This window comes from Drosophila subpulchrella, chromosome 3R (assembly GCF_014743375.2).
Source record: "Drosophila subpulchrella strain 33 F10 #4 breed RU33 chromosome 3R, RU_Dsub_v1.1 Primary Assembly, whole genome shotgun sequence".
Taxonomy (NCBI): domain Eukaryota; kingdom Metazoa; phylum Arthropoda; class Insecta; order Diptera; family Drosophilidae; genus Drosophila; species Drosophila subpulchrella.
Genome location: NC_050609.1, coordinates 2,816,859 through 2,842,647, shown reverse-complemented (window position 1 = coordinate 2,842,647; position 25,789 = coordinate 2,816,859). Strand labels below are relative to the sequence as shown.

The following is a 25,789-nucleotide window of genomic DNA, read 5'->3' as shown; positions in this document are numbered from 1 at the left end:
ATAATGGGTTTGTAATGTCTTTGGATGATGATTCACTGGTTTCTGGTATAAATACTTTCAACATAATTATTGGCAAAAATTAAACCTATCAATAAAATAAGTACTCTTCTAAAGAGGAGAGAAACAAAGGTTATACAAACATTCAATATAATACTTGTTTCATTTTTTGACTCACATTCACACAGAACAAAATAGCATACACCCTCACTAAGTTCTACTGCTCTATTCTGACTAAAACTTAAACTTAATCCTATTTTTGCTGACTTAAATTCATTAAAGTTTTTGGTGTTTGTTACGGAACCCGCTACCGATCCAGCACCTGCATCTAAAGCTTAGAGATTAATCGTATCCAGATCCTGGCAGGGAGCTCGGGGACTCATATCATCCGTGCTCACACTGCCTCTCCCATCTTCTCCTCCAGTTCCACGACCATCTGCCGTTATATCCGCCATCGACGAGTGGTTCTGGTTCTGATTCTGTCGCAGATTTGTGTTGTTATTGACCATATGTTGGCCCGAGGCGTTGTTGGACTTCGAGGATCCATCGGCCGAGTTAAGGTTGTTGTGAAGGGCCTGTGTCTTTTTAGTGCCCAAACCGAGTGGGAAGGCAAAGTCCTGGGGCAATTTGTGCATGATCTTGCCGGAGGTAATCAGGCGACCAAAACCCTCCTGAAATATAAAAGAAAATGCGTGGGTTCTTTAAGAGAATTAAAAGGGAAGTATTACCTGATGGGCAAAGGCATATCCTGATCTAACGGAACGACGTCCGCGACGCGATGAAGCCGTTCGCCTGACATTACTCGAGGCTCTCGAGTGAATCTTTTTCAAGGACCTTTGACGTATCTGTTTTGAGGAAATAAAATTGGTAAAACATGGTTTCGATTGTTTAAATGACGTTTACCTTATCCGAAAGGCTGGGATGCACATCCAGTAGATAGAACTTGTACGCCAGAACAGGCGCTACCAGGGCCATCACTGTGATCAACATGGTAACCCAAAATGTCAGGTCCTTCATGGCTTGGGTCAAAGAGCCCACATATGGCCCTCCAATGACATAGTTGTAGAAATAATCAAGCACAAAGTACCAAACCAAGCTACCCCAAATGGTCACGTGATTGACAACGGTCCAGTAAGAGGTGTACAAAGATATCTAGAAGAAAGGTTTAAAATTAAAAACTTAAATTTGCAAGTGTTTAAATATAGTAAAACTTAAGATATTATAAACTAAAGTCGAAAAGAATCTTAACATATCATCTTAATTACCTTTCAATTTAATAAATCTAAGTTAATTTGTTCTATTTTGGCTCACCTGTGCTGTATTATCCACTATGAGTATGGTGGCCACAACGGCGCCAAGGGTCATATGATCGCTGACAATAAATCCGTTCTGCGAGACACCGTCCTTGTAGACGCCGTAGGGAATCAGGAACAAGACCAGCGAAGTAAAGGCCCCGTGCAACACACTGTAGATGAACTCACGAATGTTGAACAGTTCGCTTTTGAGACCCGGCGTGTAGAGGCGTGGGAAATCCACGCTATTCTTGTCCGAGACATCCTGCTCGAAGACGCCCAACGCCAAAACGGGCAAGGACGTGTAAAACAGATTGTAAACCGATATGAACATTGGGTCGAACACCGTCTGAGGTTGGAACGCAATTAGTATTGAATGTGAATAACACCTGTAATCAAACCCACCTGAGCGCTGAAGCCGCAGAAGAGCGAATACCAGCAATGGCACAGGGTAAATGCAAAGTTCTTGTAAAAGAAGTATCGCAGAAATTTGCACATGCGGTAGTAGGACCAGCGACCATGGACCAGCAGCAATCGCTCAAGGTATCGGAACTGGGCAATCGAATAGTCACTGGACAGGACAGCCTGAAGGCCCTCCTGCCCTGAGATACCAACGCCTATGTGGGCAGCTGAGGTAAAAGGGTTTATAGATATCATATTTATATACATATATCTATTCCAGACTCACCCTTGATCATGGACACATCATTGGCGCCATCGCCAATGGCCAGGGTGACGGCTTTTTTGGCACGCTTAATTAGCTCGACGACCAGCGCCTTCTGGAGGGGCGTTACCCGGCAACAGATGACCGCCTTGCACTGCGAGGCGATGTCCAGGAATCTGCAGAACAAACCAAATTATTTCGTTATTGATTACCTCTCGAAAATTACTGGCACACCACCCACTTGGTCTCCAATTCCGGCGAAAGGCAGTGCACCAGTGAGTGCCCATTGACCACCAGGGCAAAGCCTGTGCTTTCATCCACCACAATGGAGGCAGTGCCTCCTCCCTCGCTCCTCTTCTCATCGCCGAACAGGTCATTGCATTCCGCACTGTTTGGAAATACCAAATATCAAATTAATACTCCAATATGAGAGGATATTCAACAATCAAAATGGAAATGTTATCAAACAAAGTTTAGTGTAGAAGGTGGTAAGGCTCAATGAGTTATATGTACAGAGATTTAGACAAGCAACTACTTTGGATGGGACAGCGAAGAAGAATAGCTATTTAGTTAATGAACAAGACTTGGACAGTGACTGTTTGTATTCGTGGTTTTGAAATTTGTTTATCTTTGAAATTAAGTCTTCAGTTTCGTTTTTGTACAAGGAATGACCAACAGACAGAACTCAAACAGATGCTGGGTGTTTATAATTGATACGAAAATAATTTGTTTGAACAATAAATAAATATAGTTTACTTGACGGGCGGAACAAGCACCAATAGAGGGTTACATCCTTTGGTGGGTAGTACTAAAATGTTCTCTTTAAATTTTCTCTTAACATCAATGAACACGAAAAAAAAAAATGGTAAATGCCTACGTTATTTTTCTATGAAATTCTAACTGTCCTCTGTGAGAAATATATTTAAAAACTAAAGGAAGCTTATAAAAAGAAGATTTCTAAAATAGTTGGATTTAAATGATAGATAGTTCAACATAAAATTAAAAAACATAGAATTAAATAGCATTTTAGGTACAACGAAAAATAGATAGGAAAGTTTTAGACATTTAGCTAACATAGATTTTGAATATTATAAAGTTATTCTAGCTCTGCTACTCAGGTTAAGTTTCACTTCAGCTAGAAATATGTTTGGAAATTCATTTAATTTTAAGAGCTAATCTATTGAGGTTATTTTTAAGGATTGCCCTCTACCTGTCCGGTCCGCCCTTATTATCCTTAGTTTTGTCATCCCACCTAAAGGTAACCACCGAAATGGCAGGCGGTGGAGGCGGCGTGGGCGGGAGATTTGACTCCTGCATGAAGGCCGATGTTTGGGTCATGGTCACACTCAGCGGATCCATATTACTGTCGCTGTTTAACCGGTCAAAGGGATCAAAGCCTGAAAAAAAACAAAGTAAAGGCAATTCTTAGGTTAAATATGCTGAACATTACGGTTCGTTCTATTATTAACTGCTGGTTAAGTTTCATAGCACTCACCTCCTGGTCGAAATCGATTGTATATCTTTATGGACTCTTTGAACTGCCTCAGCTGCTTTTCTACCTCTTCCACAGAGTTTCCATCCACTATAAAGACATCGGCCAGCTCATCAGTGAGCAGTTGGCAGGAATAACCGATGTTGATGGCCGTTTCTGATGGTCAGAAAATACTAATATTATAATCTAACCCTTGATATAACACTTTCTTAAGTTCACCCTGCTTGTCTCCTGTTAGAACCCATATCTTTATGCCGGCATTCTGCAAATTGGCTATGGACTTGGGCACGCCATCCTGCAGTTTATCCTCGATGGCCGTCACTCCAACCAGTTGCATTTCACTCTCGATCTCCTCGTAGATTTCGTTCAACTTTTGCTCCCGTGAGTCCATCGAAAGGGCAGCCTCCTGCTGACGACTTCTCCAGTCGTTGTAGTACTGCTCCGTTAAACGACGCTCAGCTAGAGCTAAGGTACGCAGGCCCTCACCAGCAAATTTCTATAAAAAGAACCTATAATTATGAACCTAAAGTCTTTAAGGAAAACCCACATTAAGGTGGTCCTGGGTGCGCGCTTTCATATCTTCCTGTCCGCTATGCAGACGATCGTATATCACATTGTCCGCTCCTTTGCAGTAGAGCACCATGGAGTCACCGCGCCGGAGGATCACAGACATCCGCTTGCGGACATTGTTGAAATCAAGGATGTTTAGGAGCTCGTATTCCTTTGTGAGTTGAAAAAGAAATGATTTCACATTTGAATAACATGAATTAACCATAACACTCACCTCCAATTGTCCCATCACCTCGATGGTAATACTATTTGGTGTTCGCGTGCGAAAGACAAAGCCGAAATTGCGAGCGGCTGCCACAAGAGCAGCCTCATCGGGACTTTGGGCCTGGTACTCCAGTTTCCCATCCACCGTTTCGGCCATGACCGTGTGGCAGAGGGCCAGCAGGCGGAAAAACACATGGGAGTGCTCCTCATCCGAGCGGACAGCATCTAGTAACGTGCGATCGTACCACCGGAAGTCGCTCTCGTAATGCGGATTGGCCGAAAAGTCGACGGTTTGAAGGGCCTGCGGAGAGGAGTTTTTTCAAATAGGTTAAGGTTACACAATCGTAACAGGAGGTTAATTTGTAAGTAACTGTACGTTAAGCTCAGCTGTATACGATATTAAGCAAAGTTAGCAACATTTCAATATTATTAATATTAGTCCCAAAGTATACAATGCTAAGTTAATTGTTGTGGTGTTACAGAGCACCCCTTAGCGATTCCGAAGCATAATGTTCAATTTCAGGTTTATAATACAAAATATCAAATATTGTTAAATTTAAAGAATTTATAAAGTCATAATAAGGTAAGAAGGTTTTAATAAGGTATGGAAAACTATAAGGTAATAAGTTTTTCCATAAGATGAAAACATTTTATAAAAGGTTACTAATACGATATTGTTATTACGAACAATTATCTAAAATCTTATAAAAATAAAGCTAAACCAAAGAAGTGCACAAGGGTTTTACAGAAATCAGAAATACCTAATAAGCTATAATTCAATATCCTAATTCAAACAGAACATTATTAAAAGGTTAGGTAATAGCATATAACACACATACAACACACAGCTTGACGCTAATCAGTAATTTTGGGTGTGAATAGAAGGCATGCGGCATGCATACGTGCACTCTCTGAGGCGACGAACTCCAATTGGTGGCGAATGCATGGCGGCAGTGCTTTGTGGTGCTCGAATCGCTTGGGTGCAGTGTGGATGTGTATTTTGGATCCCCTTCATAAGGCTGCTCGAGCGTGACTGTTGATGGGGATTTCTTGAACCGGATCTTGACTAATCGCTTGCGATGGTGCTGTGAATGGTGCATGTTGTGTGCTTCTGTCTGTTCATGTTCGGTGTCATGCAAAATCTTTACTTTGTCGCAACTGCTTGTGCGGGACAATTGTCGCTGCATAAATCCCGCTCCGCTCCGCTTGAAGCCGCCGCTGCTCCTGCGCTCGTCATTGCCGATGGATGGTGAAAGACCCATTCTGGGAGACAGTCCCCCAGGGTCATCCTCCTGACTTCTACTCGACGCCGAGTATCGCACATGTTTGAGTCCCAGCCTCTTTTCACCCGCGTCCAGCGGCGGAGCAGAGTGCTCGAAGTCCGGTCTCGAGGATACCTGTGCCTCCCCCGAGGAGGAGGAGGAGGAGGTGACCACCAGGGCACTCTTCTTGGCATGGACCTCGGCCGTGTGCACTAGGATGATGGGGGGTGCTGCTGCAGGTGGCGCTATCGCAGCTCCACCTGCGGGGCTGGGTCTGTTGTTGGTGTTGCTATTTTGGAAAATTGTTTGCTGCTATAACGAGTAATGTGAGTTGTTGTTTTTTCCTTTCTTCTTTTTTTTTTTTTTTTTTACATTGCCAGACACACACACAGTGGGGTCACAGGGTAAGAGATCAAAGTTTAAGTTTGACTTCGGCTTAGACTGGATTTTTTTTTAAGGCAGACTGTGCAAGAAACGGACACCGACACACACAATACAACATTCCCTCAACCAAGTTAGAGGTTAAATCGGCTTATTGGACCCGAGACCCCCGACAATCGCCTACACTCACCTCCGTAATCTCGATGAGCTCGCCGGTGCGCAGGTCAATCACATCGCCATAACTGCGCCCATTGATGCTGCACTTGTTGAACGTCATGATGTTCTGGGTGAGGGTGCCCGTCTTGTCCGAGAATATGTACTGGATCTGGCCCAGCTCTTCGTTAAGCGTGGTGGTGCGGGCTTTGGCATAGGTATTGGTGGTCGCATAATACATCTCCTCATCCCAGTTGATGAGGAACGACTGTACGAAGCGTATTACCTGGGAATATTAATGTATAGTTCGAAGTTCTTTAGATACAATAGGTTCTATGAAGTACTTACCTCTACTGAAACGTAGAGAGAGATTGGCACAACTGTGTTTAAGACTATGGCATACGAGAAGAAAACCAGCAATCCGATGACGGTGGCCCCCGTGGGTATGTAATCCTTGGGTATGATGCGCTCCCAGGGCAGATACAGCTGGAAATGCTGGCCAATCAGGCCCTCCCACACGGCACAGCCGATCGCAAAGAGGGCACATATTGACACCAGAAATAAGACGATCTAAGGGATACTAGATTACCATCTATCTTTTTATATATTATAAAAAATAGACCTACCCCAATAATAATAAAGTTGAGCAGGCGATCTACGCCCGTGCTCTTGAACTGGGTCTTTCCAGAATTCTGCATCAACTTGGTGTCCACTCCGGCGAAGACCACAACGCCATAACACCATTGGGTGTTCCGCAAGACACAGCCTCTTAATAAGATTTTCTCGTTGTCCAGGGCGAACCGCTGACTCCGCCAAATCAGGGTGCCATCGAACTTGTTCAGCAGATTATTGGGTCTCTCGCAGATGATCTCACCGTTAAAGTTCCATAGCGAATCGTGACGATCCCCCAGCTCGATGGTCTCCGTCAGGCACTGTTTCGCCTTGAGATTCGTCTCCCCATCCAGTTCGGCTGTCTCGATGAAGCACAGACCATTTGGCTCGGATGTGGACAGTAGCAATGTATCGGCTGCCACAAACTGATTGTTGTCCAGCCGGATCACGTCACCCACCTGCACCTCCGACCACTTGGCCTCCACCAACTTGCCATTGCGGAGCGTTTTCGACTTGCGATTGTTCACCTGCGAGTCGGACAGATGACGTTGCTGAAATGAGATACAGGGTATTTTTAAAAGATTTATAAATAAAATCATTGTAAACATTTAGGTTTTGCCTTATAACATATGATATACCAAAACTACAAAACTTACAATATCATCGTAGGCATCCTTAACCGCAGTTAGCGTGAGTACTCCTATTAGGGGAATGGCTGTGGTCACGGGTGTGAGGGAGGAGATTGCGGGTATCAGTTGAAGGACCAGCAGACAGAGAAAATAAAAGTTGGCCAGCCGCTGGAATTGCTCCAGCAGATTAAAGGGCAGGAACGTGAACAGCGAATACTTTGAGGTCTTGATGTAGTTGTTCTAAAAATACGAACATTATAAATTTAATTCCATAACTTTTATAGAATTTGGTTAGAAAAGTATCCTTACGTGATATTTGAACTGGGCATTAAACTCTTTGTCGTTGGCGCGGATTCTGCGTTCGTTTTCTGGAAAAAAAACAGTAAAAGAATATGATAAAAAATTCGATCATATTGATTTGATCTATTTAAATACGGTTGCATGTATTAATTATTCCTAATATATAAAATGTATTATTCTAGGTATATTTAATTCTACATTTTTATTTCCCAGCTTCTTATCATTACCCGAAAAGTAGTACGAGCTGCGGCGCCTTCTTATCTGGGACAGACGTCTCATACTCGGAAGCGACTTGGTCTCCGAGGCCACCGAGGGATCCCTCTGTTTGTACAGCTCCTGGTCAACGGACCTATTGGTTGATGGATTGGCTCCTTCGGGGGCCAGGCTGTAGAAACTGTCACCCACCATCAGGGGCGTGGCAATGGTTTGTGTGGAGCTGCCAATGTTCATGCCCTCCGGTTGGGCGAGACACGCCCTCCGGGTGCCATCCTTATCAGAGTTCCTTCCGCCCTGATCCTCAGTTTCCTCATCATCATCGCAGTGCAGTCGTTTCCTTCGATTTTTTGAGCTCCTGGCGAACTGAAACCAACGAGTTCTTTTGCTGGTTGCTTCAGTACTTTTGGTTCTAGAAACATCTGTATTTCCAGTTCCTGTAGCTGGAGTCCGTTCATCATCTTCCTCCTGGAGTTCCGTTTCCATGGGTTGGCCGCCCAGAACTGAGAGTTCCAGGGTATCGGGACGCCTTCGCAACCGCCGGGCGGCCTCACTGCATCTCCTGCCCCCGATCATGACCAGCTTAGGCTATAGGAGGAACAGTCTCGATTTGAGGCCACCTCATAACACTTCATTCTACAAGCGAAAAGCGAAAGTTTAACGTGTTGCCAACTCCCCGGAGATTAAAATGCAATTGGAAACCCATCGGCACCGAACAAACTTCCCTGGGGGACTGGCTCAATGAGACTGTACCATCCATCACTTTGATAGACTGTTCCCCTTTCCCTGCTGAAAAGTATAAGACAGCTGGAAACGATTTCCATCATACTGCGAGTGTTTGCACGCATGTGTCTGGGCAATAAATAAATAAACAAATTTTGCTTTGATTTTCGTATACCCAGGGGGAATCGTTTTTAAAGGGTATATTAGATACATCTTTAAATTTTTAAACCAAATTAAATTTCAAAGTGAATGTTTTACAAAATGTATTCACATATAGAGCGATTCAGAATTAACTACCTGTCGAAATCCGCTAGGGTACATGGTTCATTACGAATGCAATACACCCTTTTACCCTATAATTAAGGCGTCGAAATATCATGTTGATATCAATAGCACATTTTATTGGTTTAAGTGTTTAATGGCCGACTTCCCAAAAACAAATGTGGGTTGTTTTAAACTGGTTGATTGCCCCAGCAGGCCTTCTGTATTCCCCACAAGGCAAATCATTGCACAATCGCTTTGGTGCAATTCAATTATAAATTCTTCTAACAATTATTTATTGTGTGAGATGTAAATTTAATAGCAAACCAACCCGATTTTAGGAAAGTCGATAATTGATTTAGAATTGATTTTCAGTTGTTTTTAATTACACTGATTATATACAGGGCATTGTATTCGTGAGTGCATTGTTTTGGTGTTTGGAAAATTAGAATTAGGGAAATGGTTTGCATGTCCGTAAGTAAACCTGTAAGGCAGTGTAAATCCATGTTCATCAGTCTGAACACCTTGATCTTAAAAACCATGAATAAGACTGCCATACACACTCTTCCGATAAATTTTTGTTTATTTTTTAGACATATACAATCACCAGTTTGTTAAGTCTCGTAAAACACAATTTTTTATGATGTGAAAAGTGATTTTCCATGGTATTTACAGGTCAGCAATATAACTTTAATAGGGCATTTATCAGGTAATTTGTAAATGCTCTATTTTCTGCTTTCTTGTTCACAACAAAAAGAGAGCACTGTATTTACTGCAGTATCAATGCCAAGCGTTTCCACCTTGCTTTGTGGGAATTTTCCGGGAATTTTCATGTGAGTACATCTGGGTGCATTATGTTTGAGCACTGTACTACAAATACCTATATTATGTTTACTTTTTTGCTTTATGCCCGATTGGGTAAATCTGCAGTAAGCAGGGCGCTCTGACGTCACTAAGCAATTGCTGTATAAAAGTGTGTGTGTGTGTGTGTGAACATTCTGCATTCAACAGGTGTCCGTTATTCGGGCCCCACAAAAACAACAATGAAAAGGAAGCTGCAGCAAAGCTAAGTCCTCTCTTATTCACTCTCTTTCCTTCCATAAGTGTGGGTGAGGTGAGGGGGGCGGGTGTCAATGTCAAAAGTGTTGTCAAGGCCACGACGAATGCAGGCTAACTGGGCTATAAAAGGGCATAACGGTAAAGGACAGCGGAAATTGAAACTGAGACGAAAAGTTGAGCCGAAAGTTTTTCTCCCTCTGGAAGGGATAATAAGGGAAATCGGCAAAAGTTGAGCCACACATCCGCTCGATTTCGATTCACTCTGCTCCGCAAACAAGCGGTTTTTTGTGTGTGCTTCAAGGACTTGTGCATTCACAGCTGATTGGCGTTCTCTCTTTTACATGACTCTCCCAATTGGACACTCTCGCTTACACAGAAAAAATATATATCTACTACTATATCTACTAAAACGAAAAAAATATCAAAACCATTTAATTTTGTGCTTAGTACTTCAATTAAGAAACCTACGAAATAAAAATCTTCTGTCAAAATGTAATTCATACAATTTCCTGCCTGCCATTTTTGTAAGAAATATTTAAGTTATTTGAAAAAATTTAATGTAATTCAGATTTCTTGGATGTAATTTTGTAGTTGGTATATTAAAAGAAAACAGTTTTTTTCTGTGTAACACCAACAAAGCCGGCTAAGCTCTGTCGCGCTCTTTCCCTCCCCTGGCTTCACCACTCTCTTTCTCCTTTGCGATATCCTGCTGTGAACATGAGTCATGCATGTGAATGTAAATATGCTCCTTGCTCTCAATTTGTATCGCCTTCTTGAGTTGTTTTTGCTGTCCGCTTTTGCCTTTTGCTTCTCTCGCATGCGTCACCTTTGGTGGGGTGGCAAGGTGGCGAATGGGCGGGGTGGGGTGGCCGAAACAAATTAACTACAAGAAAAGGCCAAAAGAATCGATGAAGGCTCAATAATTATGCTGAGAACGAAGAAAACACAACAAAAAAGGGGGGGGGGGGGGCGAAAAACAGGGAACATGTTTTCGGTGCCAGGTGCCAAATGCATCATCATCTGCCTCTCATCCGCCCTTCCCCTCCTTCTCTCCTCCTCCTTCCACCCAGCTTCGTACATTTTTAGCACATTTCTTGCACTTATTTTGCACCGCTTGCGTTTGCTTTTTTTCTTGTTTCTCCCTTGGATTTGCACTTTTTCTTCGTTTTCTTGGCCAAGTAAGATTTTCGCGGAAAACACTTTAGTTCAACCCGCGGAACTGCAACTCTCGAGTGGAATTTTCGCGGAGCAGGGATTTTCTAATTGGCCCAAGGCGACGCGAAATGCGAGGCGGTCCGCAGCGCGATAAACAAAAACGGCTAACGCCAAAGCCAAATGGCCAACTGCCGCGCAAACTGCGGCCAAAATGGGCGACGGCGACTGCGACGCCGGCAGCGCCGTGGGCTGAGCGAAACGCGAGCAAAATGATGACAACAAAACGCCGACTGCGCTGCCAAGGCAACCGGGCGGGCTATAACGCTATAACTTGGCAACCGATTCACACACACTTTCAACGACCGAAACGGTTGCAAACGGTTAACAGGGGCTTGGCTAAAAAAAGAGAGCTACGGAAAAAGCTTGGAAACCCAAAGTTTACAATGCCAACTATTTGCGTGGGCCAAGATGATCGACGGTTCAAAGGGTCAAAGCACAATTCTTGATTAATTACTCTGTCTTACAACTATTGTGTTGAGAAATAGGGGCATTAATTGGGCCTAATGAACTTGCTAGATATGCTTTCGATATCTGATCTGGGTGAATATGATCAGTGATCTATTGGAAAATTGAAAATATACATGACTACACAGAGAAAATTCTGACGTTCTCATTTTTATACCCGTTACTCGTAGAGTAAAAGGGTATACTAGATTCGTCGAAAAGTATGTAACAGGCAGAAGGAAGCGTTTCCGACCCCATAAAGTATATATATTCTTGATCAGGATCACTAGCCGAGTCGATCTAGCCATGTCCGTCTGTCCGTCTGTCCGTCTGTCCGTCTGTCCGTCTGTCCGGATGAACGCTGAGATCTTGGAAACTATGAGAGCTAGGCTATTGAGATTTGGCGAGCAGATTCCTGAGCTTCTTACGCAGCGCAAGTTTGTTTCAGTAGAGTGCCACGCCCACTCTAACGCCCACAAACCGCCCAAAACTGTGGCTTCTACAGTTTTGATGCTAGAGTAAAAATTTAAACTGAAATGAATTGTTCTCATCAATACCTATCGATTGACCCAAAAAAAGTTTGCCACGCCCACTTTAACGCCCACAAACCGCCTACAAACTTCAAAAAATCGTAAATATGAACGCGGATATCTCGGAAACTATCAAAGATAGAGTATTGGGATTTCAGATTTAGATTCCGTAGCCTTGTACGCAGCGCAAGTTTGTTATGCGAATATGCCACGCCCACTCTAACGCCCACAAACCGCCCAAGCCTGTGGCGCCCACAATTTTTATGCTAGATTAAAAATTTTAACTAAAATGTATTGGTCTCGTCAATGCCTATCGATTGATCAAAAAAAAAAATTTGCCACGCCTACCCTAACGCCCACAATGCTTAAATCTGTCTTCCGCCGGTAGGTGGCGCATTTAAATCTCGCTTTGCTGCTTGCATATCTCCATTTCCCTTTGGTCCCTTTAGCTGAGTAACGGGTATCTGATAGTCGAGGTACTCGACTATAGCGTTCTTCCTTGTTAAAGTTGAAAATGTTTTCATTTTGCTCGAATCAAGTTGTGTTGGCGGTATTTACATACATTGTATATCGCAACAAGTAAGCTATGAGTTCAGTCCATTGTGTATACTTATCAAAAAGTTGTTAAATAAACTCAATTTAACTTTTCTCTTCTCACCATTTCGTTTTAATATTGAGAACATTGATACCATAATGTACTTACACGGTTTTTGAGAACGAAGGTTCTCAATTCAAGAACAATGTTCTTGGATATTTCTTTTAGTACACGGTTTTTGAGAACGAATGTTCTCAATTCAAGAACAATGTTCTTGGATATTTCTCTCTGTATACATTTCTTTTGAAACTGAAACGTTTAAGCCAAAATGTAAATGACCCAAGGTCGTATGAGTATTATTTACAAAAAACGTCCAAGCTATTGCGAAACAAAAGATTGAATTCCACTCTTTTAGCTATTGAATAAATTAGATGCACACAAAAACCTACACTTCCCTATTTTTTTGGGACTTCTTCTTATCAACATTCACATTTTAACTAATTTTATGTGATGGAATCATATTTTTTCACAGTAATAAGGCTTATTTTACAGGTTAATTTTGATGTGATCGTTATAGGCAGGGCATTACGCAGTTCGTGGTGACCAAAATTCGGTAGACAATTTCCCAAGTTTGTCAAGCATAAAAATGAGCAAATTTCATAAGTCACCCCAAGAAGAAAACAACGGGACAAATTCGAGAGAGAGCCAGAGTGGCGGCAAACAAATTGGAGGTTCTCTCCCTCGCTCTCGCACACGTGAACAAAGCAAGGCAAACAAGAGAAAGCGCGCGCTCTCTCCCTCTCGCACTCTCTTTTCATTCAAATGGGCAGCAATGTCAATGTCAGACCTAAAAAAAAATTATTATTGGCGCTTGAAGAAGTGCCGCATATGGGTTAATGAATGATTGCAGGGGGCGGAGAATGGTAATCATACCCCGTGCACATTGCATTACTTTTTTTTCTGCTTTCAGAACAAGGCTAACTCAATCAGTGAATCAACAAACGCCAGAACGAATAAGGAAACTCAAAAAGATAGATTGCTCAAATTTATATTGCGGTTTTAGTGGCTACAAAGCAAATTGCATTCCCGGAATTCTTTCAACAGGTGTGCATATAGTATATAACTAAATAGCTCCCTCTTCATGACCTACTGGAAAAACAGCGAAAAGAAGCCCTTAATGTACTACCAAATTAAGTTCACACAAATAAATAAGTTTTAATTTGGTTTTGGTCGTTTGTTGGCCCAAAGTTCAGTCAAACTTCTACAACTTGAACTTTTGTAACTCAAAGAGTTTAATGTTCCCAATCTGCTTAGAAATCAGGATTAAAAGGTTTCAAATTTGGTACACTTTCAGTGCTTATTTTTCATTTAAAGAAATATTAAAAATAGGAAAATTAATGGGTAGAGAGAACAAATTTATATTTTTTCTGATATATTACTGGAATATGTAAATATTTTTTAAAACACGTAAGGTGGTGAGCTAAATTCTAAAAAGTCATAGAATTGAATCAAATGATATAATCGTATTTTTAAGCGTTTTGCAGTGCTGCTCATAAGAAATACTTATGTGTATTGTCGGCAACTGAACGCATGAGTAATAATTTTTTAATGAGCAGATCCAAAAATGATTTTTCAAGAAAATGTTACCTTTTTTATTATGCTTTATGCCTTAAGTGCATTGTACTTTAAAAATTCCATATGAACAGATGCAGACCGCCCTGGTGTGCATACCTACAAGTCAACAATTACCCACCCTTACCATCAAATCGGAATAGGTAATAATTCGCATTCATTCATTTCATTCATTGAGCGGCCAAAACAAGGGGCCTTAATAAATCGAAGTGCCGTTTTGACCAAGCTCAAGGCATTTACGCACACGAAACCACAAATACTTGGTCTCCCCCGCACTCACACACACTCACTTTCAGTCATTGGTTAACGGTGCCTTTGTGGAATAGTGTCATGGCCAAAATCGAGCTACGGGCGGCTTTTTGTTAGAGTTTCTCGTCGACTCTCCCGGCAATTGGCTTAGTAACGCCAAAGAACTGGGTCACTATCTGCCCGAAATCAGTAACAACTGTTCAACTTTTTGCCACCCCAGTAGCGAGATTTCCAAATCTAAAATGCCAAAGGCTTTGGGCAAAATCAATTTGTAGCGGGAATTGTATTTATGTTGGCTATTGATTCGAGAGGTGTGCTTTATTATCTTTTAATGTATTAATGGTTATTTAATTGTTAGTTTGTTTTGAAGTCCCAATCTACATAATATGTTCGCGTATGTATATAGTACTCAGAAGTAATATAAGTTTCTATATTTTGGGATAGGATTGAAGTCGTTGATGGAAAAAACTATATTTAATCTGAAGATTATCTTTCTTTTCTGTAGAGAAGCATGCTTTTTTCTGTAATTCTCAAGTTTCAATTTTGGCGGGAAAATACTTTCTTAATTCAATAAATCATCATAAATTCTACAATCTTAAATAGATGACTTCATCCTAAATATAATGGATCGTTGAATTATATCACTATCTGTTAGCTTATAAAACTATCATAAATTTTGTATAATTCTAAGCATGTTTTTCGGATCTAATTCAACTCTTAACCTCTTAAAATGCAATTTCATTTAGATTAAAACCCAATACAAAAACGATTTGTTATTTTTAATTTACAAGCTTACCAACTTACCAATAATAATCAGATTATATTTAAAATTAAATATAAAAGAGCTATTTATTTGTAATAGATGAGCACGCTTTTAATATAAGATTATTGAATTAAAGGAATTCATTCCTACATATATAAGCTCTTAAAGGAAAGTTACCCTACCCTTCACTTTCCCGCGTGCACTCACCTTTGGCCAATTGTGGTTGGGTTTTTGTGCCCATTATGAGGGAGTATCTCGGGGATGTGTGTCCTCAGCAGGTTTCTATCTGATCTGATGGGGCCGGCAGGACTCGTGCGGCTGGCGGCATCCGGGGCTGCTCGACTCCGGTTCCGACTGCGGTTCCGGCTCCGACTGAGATGGGAACTGCGACCGGTTGGCGGCGTTGGCCAGCGGCTCGGTTTCGATTGTCGTCGTGGCTGAGCGGACTGATTGGACCTCCTCCATATGGCGGCCTTGTCGAGCCGCCGACGGCTGCCTGGAATGGAGGGAACGGGAGTGTGTGTGGATTCAGTAAGCATTCAAATGATTCGTCATCGGGTGAAAAGTTTTGCTTTTTCTAGATTTCTCTTTTGAATTTTTAATAGCGTCCATAAAGCTTTTTTAAATGCTGTCAGCTGGTGACCCAGAAGGTCGATGTGGGAAAGGATTGTCCGCCGCCCAGCTGGATGAAAAGTTTTCCCCAAACAAATGAACTTGGGCTTGGTCTTGACTGGGTGTATTAAAAATTTGATGCGTTCACATGCTAATTGTCACACGAATGAGCTGATTTACAGGGTTGGGGGGCTATGATGTGTCCATTAGCAGCTGTACCCGTCGTGTAACCGGTATGAAAACGCAAATACACCACCCCCAAGGATGGTGTCCTTGGCTATTGGTTATAGGAGCTTGCAAGGACTGCCACAGGGCGGATACGTAATGTTACATGCATTAATTGCATGTAGGTGGGGTTTCCCTTAAATGCTGGCGTATTATTTCATAATTCATTTGCGACCGGATGCACGTAAACTAAGGCAAAGTAATGATCGAAAATTAATAAAAGCAATTACAGCACTGGCCAAACAAAACAGAGCCCAGGCAAATACAAGGAAACGATTTACCTAATGTGACTCACCCGGGGAATCGAAAACAAAGCAGAAAATGAAGTACAAAAGCAGATGAAAAACGATGCGAGTGCACGTGAACCCGGCAAAAATCAAAGATGGGACTCGAATTCGAATTGTGAATGCCCTTGCTATAAGATATTTACAAAAAATTATACAAAAAATCTCTAAATGATAAGATATTTCAGTAAGTTTAATGCTTATTACCAGTTTATTTCATTTATTTTAGACTACATATAGTAGGACTTTTTATTAAACTTTATGTAAATAAGCATTCACTAGTTTCAATAAAACTGACAAAATATTGTAATAATAATAGTGCTATCTTTGATCTTTTCCAGATGTTTTCAAACTAGTTCCTAGAAAACCCCAATCATCAAAGTACCCCTCTGTAGTAGCTATACCTTATGCTAATTGCGAATAATAGGGGTCCATTCATGAATAATAAACAAACGAGCGATTTGTGTGTCGATCGCCAGTCTCTATAGGTCAGTCGATTGGGAGCCTTTGTTGATCGTTTACTTTTCGAATGCCTTCCCCTGGCCGTCAAGCTCAAGAGTATGTGACTAAGTGGTAAAACCCAATGAAATTCTTCATAACTATGTATTTCCATGCATGTGACTTCAAGTATATTGCAGCTGGACAGCAAGAAGTTTCAATTAGTTTTGTACCGGAAGTTGATATTGCTATGAAACTGAAACCCAAAGCCAAACACAATTTCAGCTTTTGCTAATCGAAAATAAATTTCTTCAAGCTTCAAAAATTCTGCGATTATAATCTATGACCTACTTTACTTCCCCAGCGGAACGGTAATCAAAATATGACCCAATGAACTTATATTGCCCGAAACTCCCACAAATTTTTTGCCGAGTTAAGCCGAGAACTCGCTGAAGTCATTATGGATGAGCGATACATAAATTATGCATAATTATAACCATCAACAACATTTTCGATTACTTTCCATGTCCCCCCTTCCATGGCTTACATATAGTTGTTTCTTATCTATATATGGATCATTAAATCCTTGAAAAATATGGATTTGTCACACTTTCTAAGCTTATGGACCTTGAACTACTTACGAGCTAAATGATATGAGGTTTGCGTTTGGGTTATCAAAATTCAATATGTAAAGACTTTGATTTTACATTTTTAATCTTGCCTGAAACATGAAAAACAATTGAATTACATTATTGAATTAGGTCAATAAATGGTGCTCAAATGCTCTAAATGGTATCAAGTTCTTTGACGGCGTGCAAATGAACATTAAATTATTTCGTTTCATTTTATTCAATGGTTCACAACAAACTGTATTAAGAGCTTTATATGATTACCAATTAAAATTAAATAATTGTATGTCCATTTAAAATAAATAATTGGTTTATTATTTATGCAGCTAATTGTGCCGGATAAATAATAAACCTGAAATGCGTATGTCAGAAACAGTTACATCGTCCTAAGACAGGGAAAAATAAAAAATGAGTTAAGAATTTCACAGCTGTCAAATCAAATGAGTCAGATTCACGATCTTAGAGCCTCTTATCTAATACCCAATTTATAATTTCGGAATAATTAATACGACAGCCCATGCAAGATAAACTCATTTAATTTAAAAGCATCTGATATGGATATGTAAACAATGTCTCCCGAGTAGAATACTATTCACTGACCGTCGGCAAAAAGCAGATACAAAATCGCCTGAGATACTTGCCCAGTCATTCGAGCAACTGCAAATGAAAGGCAATCAATGCAATTGAATGTTGGAGCATCAATTTCAATTGATTTGGCGCAATTAGAGCACCAGCAGTAAGAGCTCTGAAGAAAGGGACTGGAAGCAGGGCAGTGGAAACACCCACGTGCAAATTCAATATAGACTGGGTCAGATTCATGGGCGGTGAGGTGGGATATCGGGTGGTCTTTGGTCAGTGGAGCAGTGGCGCTTAGCGCCTCTCGACACCCTCCATAAAAGCCGCATAAATTATTTAGCCTGCATTCATAGTCGCAAAATGACGCGACCGCTGAGGAGCGAACGGCTTGGAATGAAAATGTGCATCCAAGGTCAACGCTTCCCACATTACCAGTTGTTCCCCTCCGCTGTGCAAAACTCTCTATAAATCCCTTGAAGAACCTATACATTTTTGTTTACCGGTTCGTGCCAAAAATTTTTCGCGGGACGGTTAGGGGGCTATTATGAAGTTAAAAATTCTTAAGTTGCGTGGAATTTTTAAACAGGTTAAACGGTTGAAAAATAAATCTGAAAACAACTTAGGCAAACAACAACTACGCTTATTAGTAAACTTTTTGTTTTGAAATAGCTTTGGGTACGAAATTGGTTCTTAAGGAACAATTATATTTTAAGTAAGTTGATATAATTTCTTAAAACTATTTTAATTATTTCGGCAACTTAATCCACAAAGGAATTTTAGATAAATTAGTTGCTACGACTTAAATGTGCCTATAGAAAATGATTCTGATAATATAGAAAGAAATACTTTTTAAAGTTTTCTTAAAAAATAATACAACATTTAATTAGGCGACATTTGTCTCTATTATACCATATCGCTTAATAGCATTCATTATCCCCTACTTTATCTTGACAGTGTTTTTAATATGCATTTAACAAGTAAAGTGGCATTGTAGTTAGCAGCTGTTCTATAATATAATAAACTAATTTATTTTAAACTATGTCAATGACGAATATTAAACAATTCCAACTATTTATAAAGATCACTGAGGGACACAAACACTATATCCGATAAGTTCAAGCTGTCTCTATTAGTTGTTTTTACCACTGTGACAGCTTGTGGAATCCATTAGTTGATATATAGGTGTCAGGAGGGACATTTTAAGCTGAACCGTAATCCCTGGTCGTACGTTCTCTCAACCTTAGATTGACAATCAATAATTTAGCCGTCTTCGTGGTTCAGAAAGGACTCGTCGCAGATAATTACCATGCAGTGCCCACTAATCCCGGGACTCGTGGGAGTGCGTGCTCCGTGTGCTGCATTAAAAATGTATAGGATACTGAAAAACCCGGTCTTGGTGACACGTGGCCCACAAATCGGAGGCCTCGGTCAGGTGTGGGAAACTAGCAGGTTCCCGATTTCCCCCTTGAAAATCCTCCCAGACTTGTTGAACCTGGAGTCGCCATTTCATGTGGGAACATCTGTCCGTCGATTTCTCGATTCCATTGTGCGACGGAGCTGGCGGTTTGTCTTTGGGCCAAGTTGTCACTTCAATAGGAGCGACGAACGGGGAATTTGGGTTACCCCAGGTGGGCTGTGCGTGTGTCGGCAATTGCGTGATGGGAACACCTCACCCAATCGCTCCTCCGACAACTCGCACGATTCGATAGAAAGCGAAATTATGTATCCAATGTGGGAAGCCAGTTGGGGGAAGAGGACCGCTTAAAGCCAAATTGACGATAGGAATGCAAAATAAAATGCGGGTTGGGGTCGTAGTTTGGTAGATAGTTAGGCTGTCATATTGGAATGCCCAATAAAAATAGATATATCCCCAGGCTGGTGAGCCAAAATAGAGTCAGAATCTAGTTATTTTGGGGTAGATCTGTTTTTATATTATGGTCAAAGGGGGCTAAAAAAAATCCCGTTGAGGGTAAACCATTTTTTTAATATCGTATTACAATATGAAGTGTTTGCTAAGCTTAAAAGTAGAATTTATTTTTTTATTGGTTACCAAGTTAGTACTTAGGAAAAGTCTCGTTGACTCTCTGAAAAAAACTTAGTCATGGTTTTAAAAAAACTAAGATTTTTTAATTCCATCTGATAGATTTTTAAGCGCTTGCCGATTAATCTCCCCTTTTTAAAATCAGTATAAACGGTCTCCATCGGGTTACTGTAATTGTAACTCAAAACAATCCATTAGCGAAGTCCGATAATGCTGATTATAACCGTGCCAGGAGGAAATCCAACTACAGCTACACATAACCGATTGCACGGCGTACCTCGTCCAGCTAATTTGTGGCAATGTTAATGGGGCGATATACCCCATTGGGCGTATTGGCACTTTCTTTCCCTTTCTATAGCTATATTCTATCCCTTACTTTCTAGCTTTTGCTTTTTGTCCACTTGTCTATCACTGTTTGGCCTTTCGAGGGACCTGTATAAAATGCAATTGGAGTTGAGGTAAATCAATTCGGGTTCTGAGTTCCCTTAGAGTGCTTTGCCCATACCCTGATTTATATATATATATATGTATTTAGTTAACATATAGACCAGTATACCAACTATAATTTGGTGGGGCATTTGGCGGGCACACAGTATGAGGGAATTTATGAACACATTTGAATGCAATTTTTCCATTCATGATTCGATTAGTGGAACAAGTCCTGTGCAGATTTTTTTTCTTTAGTTGAACAGTGAGTTACTTTCGCTGATTTAAAAGCGTAACTTTGTCCGACGTTTTTCCTGTTCTTCGATTTTTATTGCACAGTACTCTTTATGTGAAGGGGTGTATGGAGCTTGAGCTTAACGATGTCACATTACCTTAAGGGTATTTAAAATATTTACAATATTAAGTTGTATTCTTTAAATTGGTAAGCCACCTTAAGTGAATAAAAAGGTAATTTATATATATAACATTTTATTAGTCTTAGAAATTCAGGGGATCAGGAAAATACCCATACTATTAATAAAATAGTTCTATCTAAAAATGTATCTTAAGGTTGGTCAACTATTTTTGGCTGTTTTAGGTTGCCGGGTAATCTTGTGTCGATGAAGTCGACTATTTCGCTCTTATCTGGGCGCGAGATTGCTCCACCCGACTGCCAATTTTTTGTTGCCACTTTCACCTGCCCTTCGCCCTCGTCCTTGTCCTCGTCCTCGTCCCTTGCGTGTTCGTCCATTGCCTTTGACAGTGACCGTCGTCCTGGTCGCCGGTGTTGTTGGTAGTCCCTTGTACTTTGGATGGTTGGCGTGTGGCGTGCACTTATAGCTGACTGACCGATTGTCCAATGTCTGCTCCGCAGAGGCGCTGTTTGGCGAGGGGATTAGGGATTTGCGGGGGGATTTGTGGGGCCACAAGTAAGTACCGACCTGCCCCCGAATTGACCGTGGCTGTACACATTCAGAGATAGTTGCGGACAGGGCTCCTCGACAGGGCTCTCTCAAAAATTGAGTTGTAGTCCCAAGTGTGTCAATCAAAAGTGCCACAAGTGTCTCCACTGTGTATGGATATCGGGTAAGATAGCAAGTGGCAGAAATATCCTCAAGGTTGCTTAAGAGTTATTTCGTTGTTAGGTGTACAAGTGGTAAATTACTTGATGTAAATATTTTTGAGAGAGCACTGAGAGATATCTTGAGTAAATGCCATATTCGTATTATATAATTTTCTTAGAATACCTTTTATTATTTGCAACCTCTTTTTATTTTTAACGACGTCTTTTATTTTTAGTTTGAGTCATTAGAACTTTATTTACATTTTTCACAATCATATACTTTTACTTTTTCTACTGAACTACATAGATGCTTCATTTATCTTTAATTTGTTGGTGCTGCTTTTATCTCAACTTTGACAAACACAAACCAATTTTATGAAGTAACCACTGAGTTGCCATGCTCATAATATCTACAAGTAGTTAGAGCTAGCCAAATATATCGGCTTGTCAACATATAAGTTCAGTATAGTATTGTATTTTTAATTATTAAAAATTTATGAAGTTTCCCTAATAGCCCTATTATTAGGTTTATTTTTGTACTATGGATTTTAATTTTAAGAAAGTGCATTCCTTTTTCGTTTTCGATTAAGGTTTATGTTTGGCTTTTCTGATTTTTTGCCTTGGCAATCTTTGTTTTCATTGTTCTCCGCACTTATCTCACCTGTGGGTAAAAACAATTTGTATCTCTCAATGCCTTATCTTTGTCTCAGATGTTGTGTGGACACTAAATATTTCCATCGCTCGATGAGTCACGAAACCTTAGGTGCCAGTCTAAATTTAAGAGCCACAGATTTTGTAAAAATATTTCAATGAAACAATGTTCATAGTCGCGGAAAGCGACTTCAAAGTGCTTAACCACAAATTGACTAATGTATTTAAGTTCTACTGAACTACATAGATGCTACATTTATCTTTAATTTGTTGGTGCTGCTTTTATCTCAACTTTGACAAACACAAACAAATTTTATGAAGTACCCACCGAGTTGCCATGCTCATAATATCTAAAGTTTTGCAACATACATATTCTTTAGTAATTATTATTAGAAGTCGAGGGTTAACTGCCGGCAAAAAAATAAAACAGATGATAAAAACAATTAGAAACACCGCTAAGGAATGTAGAAAAAGTAAGCGGAATGGGAAATGCCTGAAATTAGTTTTTGTCTTGCTTTTGGTGATTTCTTTCAAACGAAACTTTTATCTCAGGGATGACATCACTTTGGGAACGCCGCCAAGAGATCAAGAAGAGAATAAAAATTTAGACACGTGTCTGCCTTGGCCAAAACTTAATTCATTTTTTTCAAGTCCCTTCTTGATTTGGATAAATTCTTTATTGCGTACATCATTTTTATTAAGCCCAACATAATGGTTTCATATTATAGTAAAATAAAACCGAACCAAATGTTATAGAATGGTAGAAAGGGGAACCCCATGATTTTTTTAATATATCTCCGGAAGCGATGGCCAATTTTATATCTTGCAATTTAGATTTCTTGGAAAAATGGTTTTACAATGTTAAAGTCGTGGTATAAAATTTGCATAATAAAGAATTTTTATTAGACATTTGCGTGAATGTGTTACATATCTTTTCCAGCATGTTGATATAAAATTGTTAAGGCAAACTGATTTATGTTACATAGTGTACAACCTTATTTACTCCAACAATTTTATATTTCTGATAACTTTTGTCAGACGCCTGGCTAAAGTCAATGACCAAGATCGACAGATAATGCCAGTCACTATAACATGACTAGGCAGAAAACACTGACCACCCACTAAGGGCCAAAATTAAAGAGACCGTAATGCACCCCTACACATCTGTCCGGATTATGAGGTGTCAGCCTGTGTGTTTAACATAGAAACGGAGATTGCAACAGATTAGCTCGATCCCGGCAGCTCAGCCGAGTTGCAAATTTTCTGAGAAAAAACTGTGGCAGATTGAAAAGAGAGGGAGGCGAAGCAGGGGGCAGATTGTGCATATTGCGCCAGCTGTTTATAAGTCACTCAAAATAATTGGAAAAAAACTGAGATGCAGCATCAGTGCTGACATGCTTGCCGAATACGTGTTTTTCCATTCTTTTGTTTTCTTGGAAATTTACGAAAAAAATGTAACATTTTATGAACACTATTTAAACGAAAATCAATTGCAAATAATATGTTATCTTATTTCCATTACAATGTTTGTTTCAATGATAACTATAGAACTTGTATATGAAACAAAACAACCCTAAATAACATCCAATTTTTTTTTTACCTTTTTTAAATTAATTTTTTTAGGAAAATGTTAATTAATTAATGATGTAGTTAAAAGCTTCATATTTTACTAAAAAAGCTGGCAGCACTGAGCAATACAAAAACTTACCCGGCAGAAGCCCGATGAATGGGGAAATCGGGGGCTTCGGAGCAGAGCGGTAAAGTCAAGCTTGAGACTCTAATACCGGCGTCGACTTTAAAGCTTTTGAATTTGCCGCTGTTGTTTGAAGTTGTTGGTAATGTCGTTTTTTTCTAATTCTGCAGCTGTTGAATATTTGCTTTGTTGTGATTTGTATTATACTTTTGTTGTTTCACTAGATATAACTTTGCGAGGCGACTTATAAATTTCTTAAGAACCGAAAAATATGAACGAAACTAAGAACTAACTCGAACTCGGGAATTGGACCCGCTTGTTTGCCAAAAATTGTGATATTTCCGGCCGACAAAATAGTTTTTTTTACGGACAACACGACCGCGCCGTTAAAAACTTGGTTTACAACTGAAGCGGCGAATTCTCGGCGGCGTAGTACCAACTGAGCGAGCGATAATTATAGAGAGCTCCATAGGTTCCACTAAGTTCGCTCTCCTTCTCTTTTGCTCGCTCGAGAATCGAGCTTTACACTCTTCTTACCAACTGATAAGCGTTACCTGGTGTTGCCAATGCGAGTTGCCAACTAGGGGGTCTTGGGAAAAAGCTAAATCTGGAAAAGCTACAGCTTATGGAACTATATAAGCAGGTACACCACTAATTTTACTAGAGGCTTGCAAGCTTACTGGGGTATTTCCCATGAGTAATGACTTTTTGACGAAAAGTTTTGTACACCCAAAGAACTTAATGATCTAATCGTTGGCTAAAATCTAACTATCAGTTTAATTGTTATCCAGATAATAACCCAGTTTAACAACCCATTTAAAATACCTACAACCAAAAATATAGGTACTATAAGCACTTAAAGGACAAAATTTAAAAACTCAAAACTCAACTCAAAACTCAGGCTAAGTCGTTTTAGAAAAAAGGAGCAAGTTTACCACTTAAGAGCCCGACGAAACCCACAACAATTAATATAAATTTAACCGTTACGATTATGCGAGACAATCTTCATTAATTAGACACAAGTCGAACATAGAACAAATTAGCCAAGGGTTCCCATTCAGTGGGGGTTCGCAACCCCAACCGACAATGTCATTAACGTCACGTCGCTTTGCCTGCGTCTCCTTTACCTTTTTGCCACCGCCGGTTAAAGGGTGCAGTAATTATATTTACCATTAATCCTGATTCACCACAAAAGGTTGGCGACGAAGAGGGCAAAAGGGTGACCAGCTCAACAGAAAAAAATGCAACAAAGACTGTTAGAGGAGCGGATGCTGTTGGTGTTAAAAGTGGGTTAAAGTGGTCAAAATCAACCACTACCATGATACCGCAGAATTACGCAAATGATACTAGGGTTAAAAAAAAATTAATTGCTTACAAAACAGTAAGGTTCTATAAACTGAAAGCTGTAGTAATGACTTTTCTATAAAGGAATTTCCTAGTAATATTACGTCAAAATAAAAATATATAAAATTTCAGGGATTCATCGGTATTGAAAATTAAAAAAAAAATATACTTAGTAGTATCAAGTACTAGGTATCTCATACTCGACTTTTACAGTTACTGGTCTCCAACTGCTCTTCATTTACATAGTATTCGATTAAGTGCAATTTACTTTGCAGCTTGCGTTTCATTTTCTGTGGGTCTCCCTACTCTATTGGATTTGAAATGAAAGGCGTGAAGCTTTAAGTGCGTTTGGTTTGATTGTCTGGACTGTGATCGAGTGTGGTGGATTGTAAGCTGTTGGTTGCACTCGAAACCCCATTGATTCTCGAACTTTTACTGGTTGGCTCTAACAATAAACACAGCTTTTGCTGCTCAAACCACAGCTGCATTTATTTTTCTGCAATTTGCTTTTCTATTTTGCAGTAAACATTTTTAAACTTCCATACATTTAAATTATTTTGGATTAAATAAAAAAAGTTTTATCCGGATTTAAGCAATCGTACATTGCATAGTTTTCTGGACTTTGAT

The 25,789-nt window shown here is 40.1% G+C and overlaps 1 protein-coding gene across 12 annotated transcripts; it reads right to left on the bottom strand.

Moving 5' to 3' along the window:
- Positions 1–141: 141 nt before the first annotated feature.
- On the bottom strand, positions 142–24,210 carry LOC119548290 (phospholipid-transporting ATPase ID). Of its 12 annotated transcripts, none has more exons than XM_037855501.1 (20): positions 23,834–24,210; positions 15,388–15,676; positions 7,566–7,624; positions 7,284–7,496; positions 6,642–7,178; positions 6,364–6,585; positions 6,053–6,301; positions 5,122–5,793; positions 4,230–4,520; positions 3,993–4,166; positions 3,665–3,941; positions 3,449–3,601; positions 3,164–3,350; positions 2,195–2,341; positions 1,978–2,129; positions 1,695–1,918; positions 1,309–1,638; positions 901–1,149; positions 726–842; positions 142–668 (listed from the first exon to the last, which is right to left on the bottom strand). In XM_037855501.1, the coding sequence occupies exons 2-20, from the start codon at positions 15,419–15,421 to the stop codon at positions 333–335; spliced, it is 4,623 nt and encodes a 1,540-aa protein (XP_037711429.1). In that variant the 5' UTR covers positions 15,422–15,676; positions 23,834–24,210; the 3' UTR covers positions 142–332. The 12 variants fall into 12 exon arrangements, with proteins under 12 accessions (XP_037711429.1, XP_037711437.1, XP_037711455.1 ...); XM_037855509.1 differs by having other exon boundaries at positions 3,206–3,350; positions 23,834–24,209; XM_037855527.1 differs by having other exon boundaries at positions 5,368–5,793; positions 23,834–24,209.
- Positions 24,211–25,789: the final 1,579 nt, after the last annotated feature.

What these genes read in the sequence shown, in the direction of transcription:
- LOC119548290 (XM_037855467.1), bottom strand. Translation starts at nt 8,345, where the DNA reads ATGATCGGGGGCAGGAGATGCAGTGAGGCCGCCCGGCGGTTGCGAAGG. An exon ending in CTCTCTACGTTTCAGTAGAG is followed by an intron (nt 6,302 to 6,363) that starts GTAAGTACTTCA and finishes TAATATTCCCAG; the next exon opens with GTAATACGCTTCGTACAGTC. An exon ending in AGGTGATGGGACAATTGGAG is followed by an intron (nt 4,167 to 4,229) that starts GTGAGTGTTATG and finishes CAACTCACAAAG; the next exon opens with GAATACGAGCTCCTAAACAT.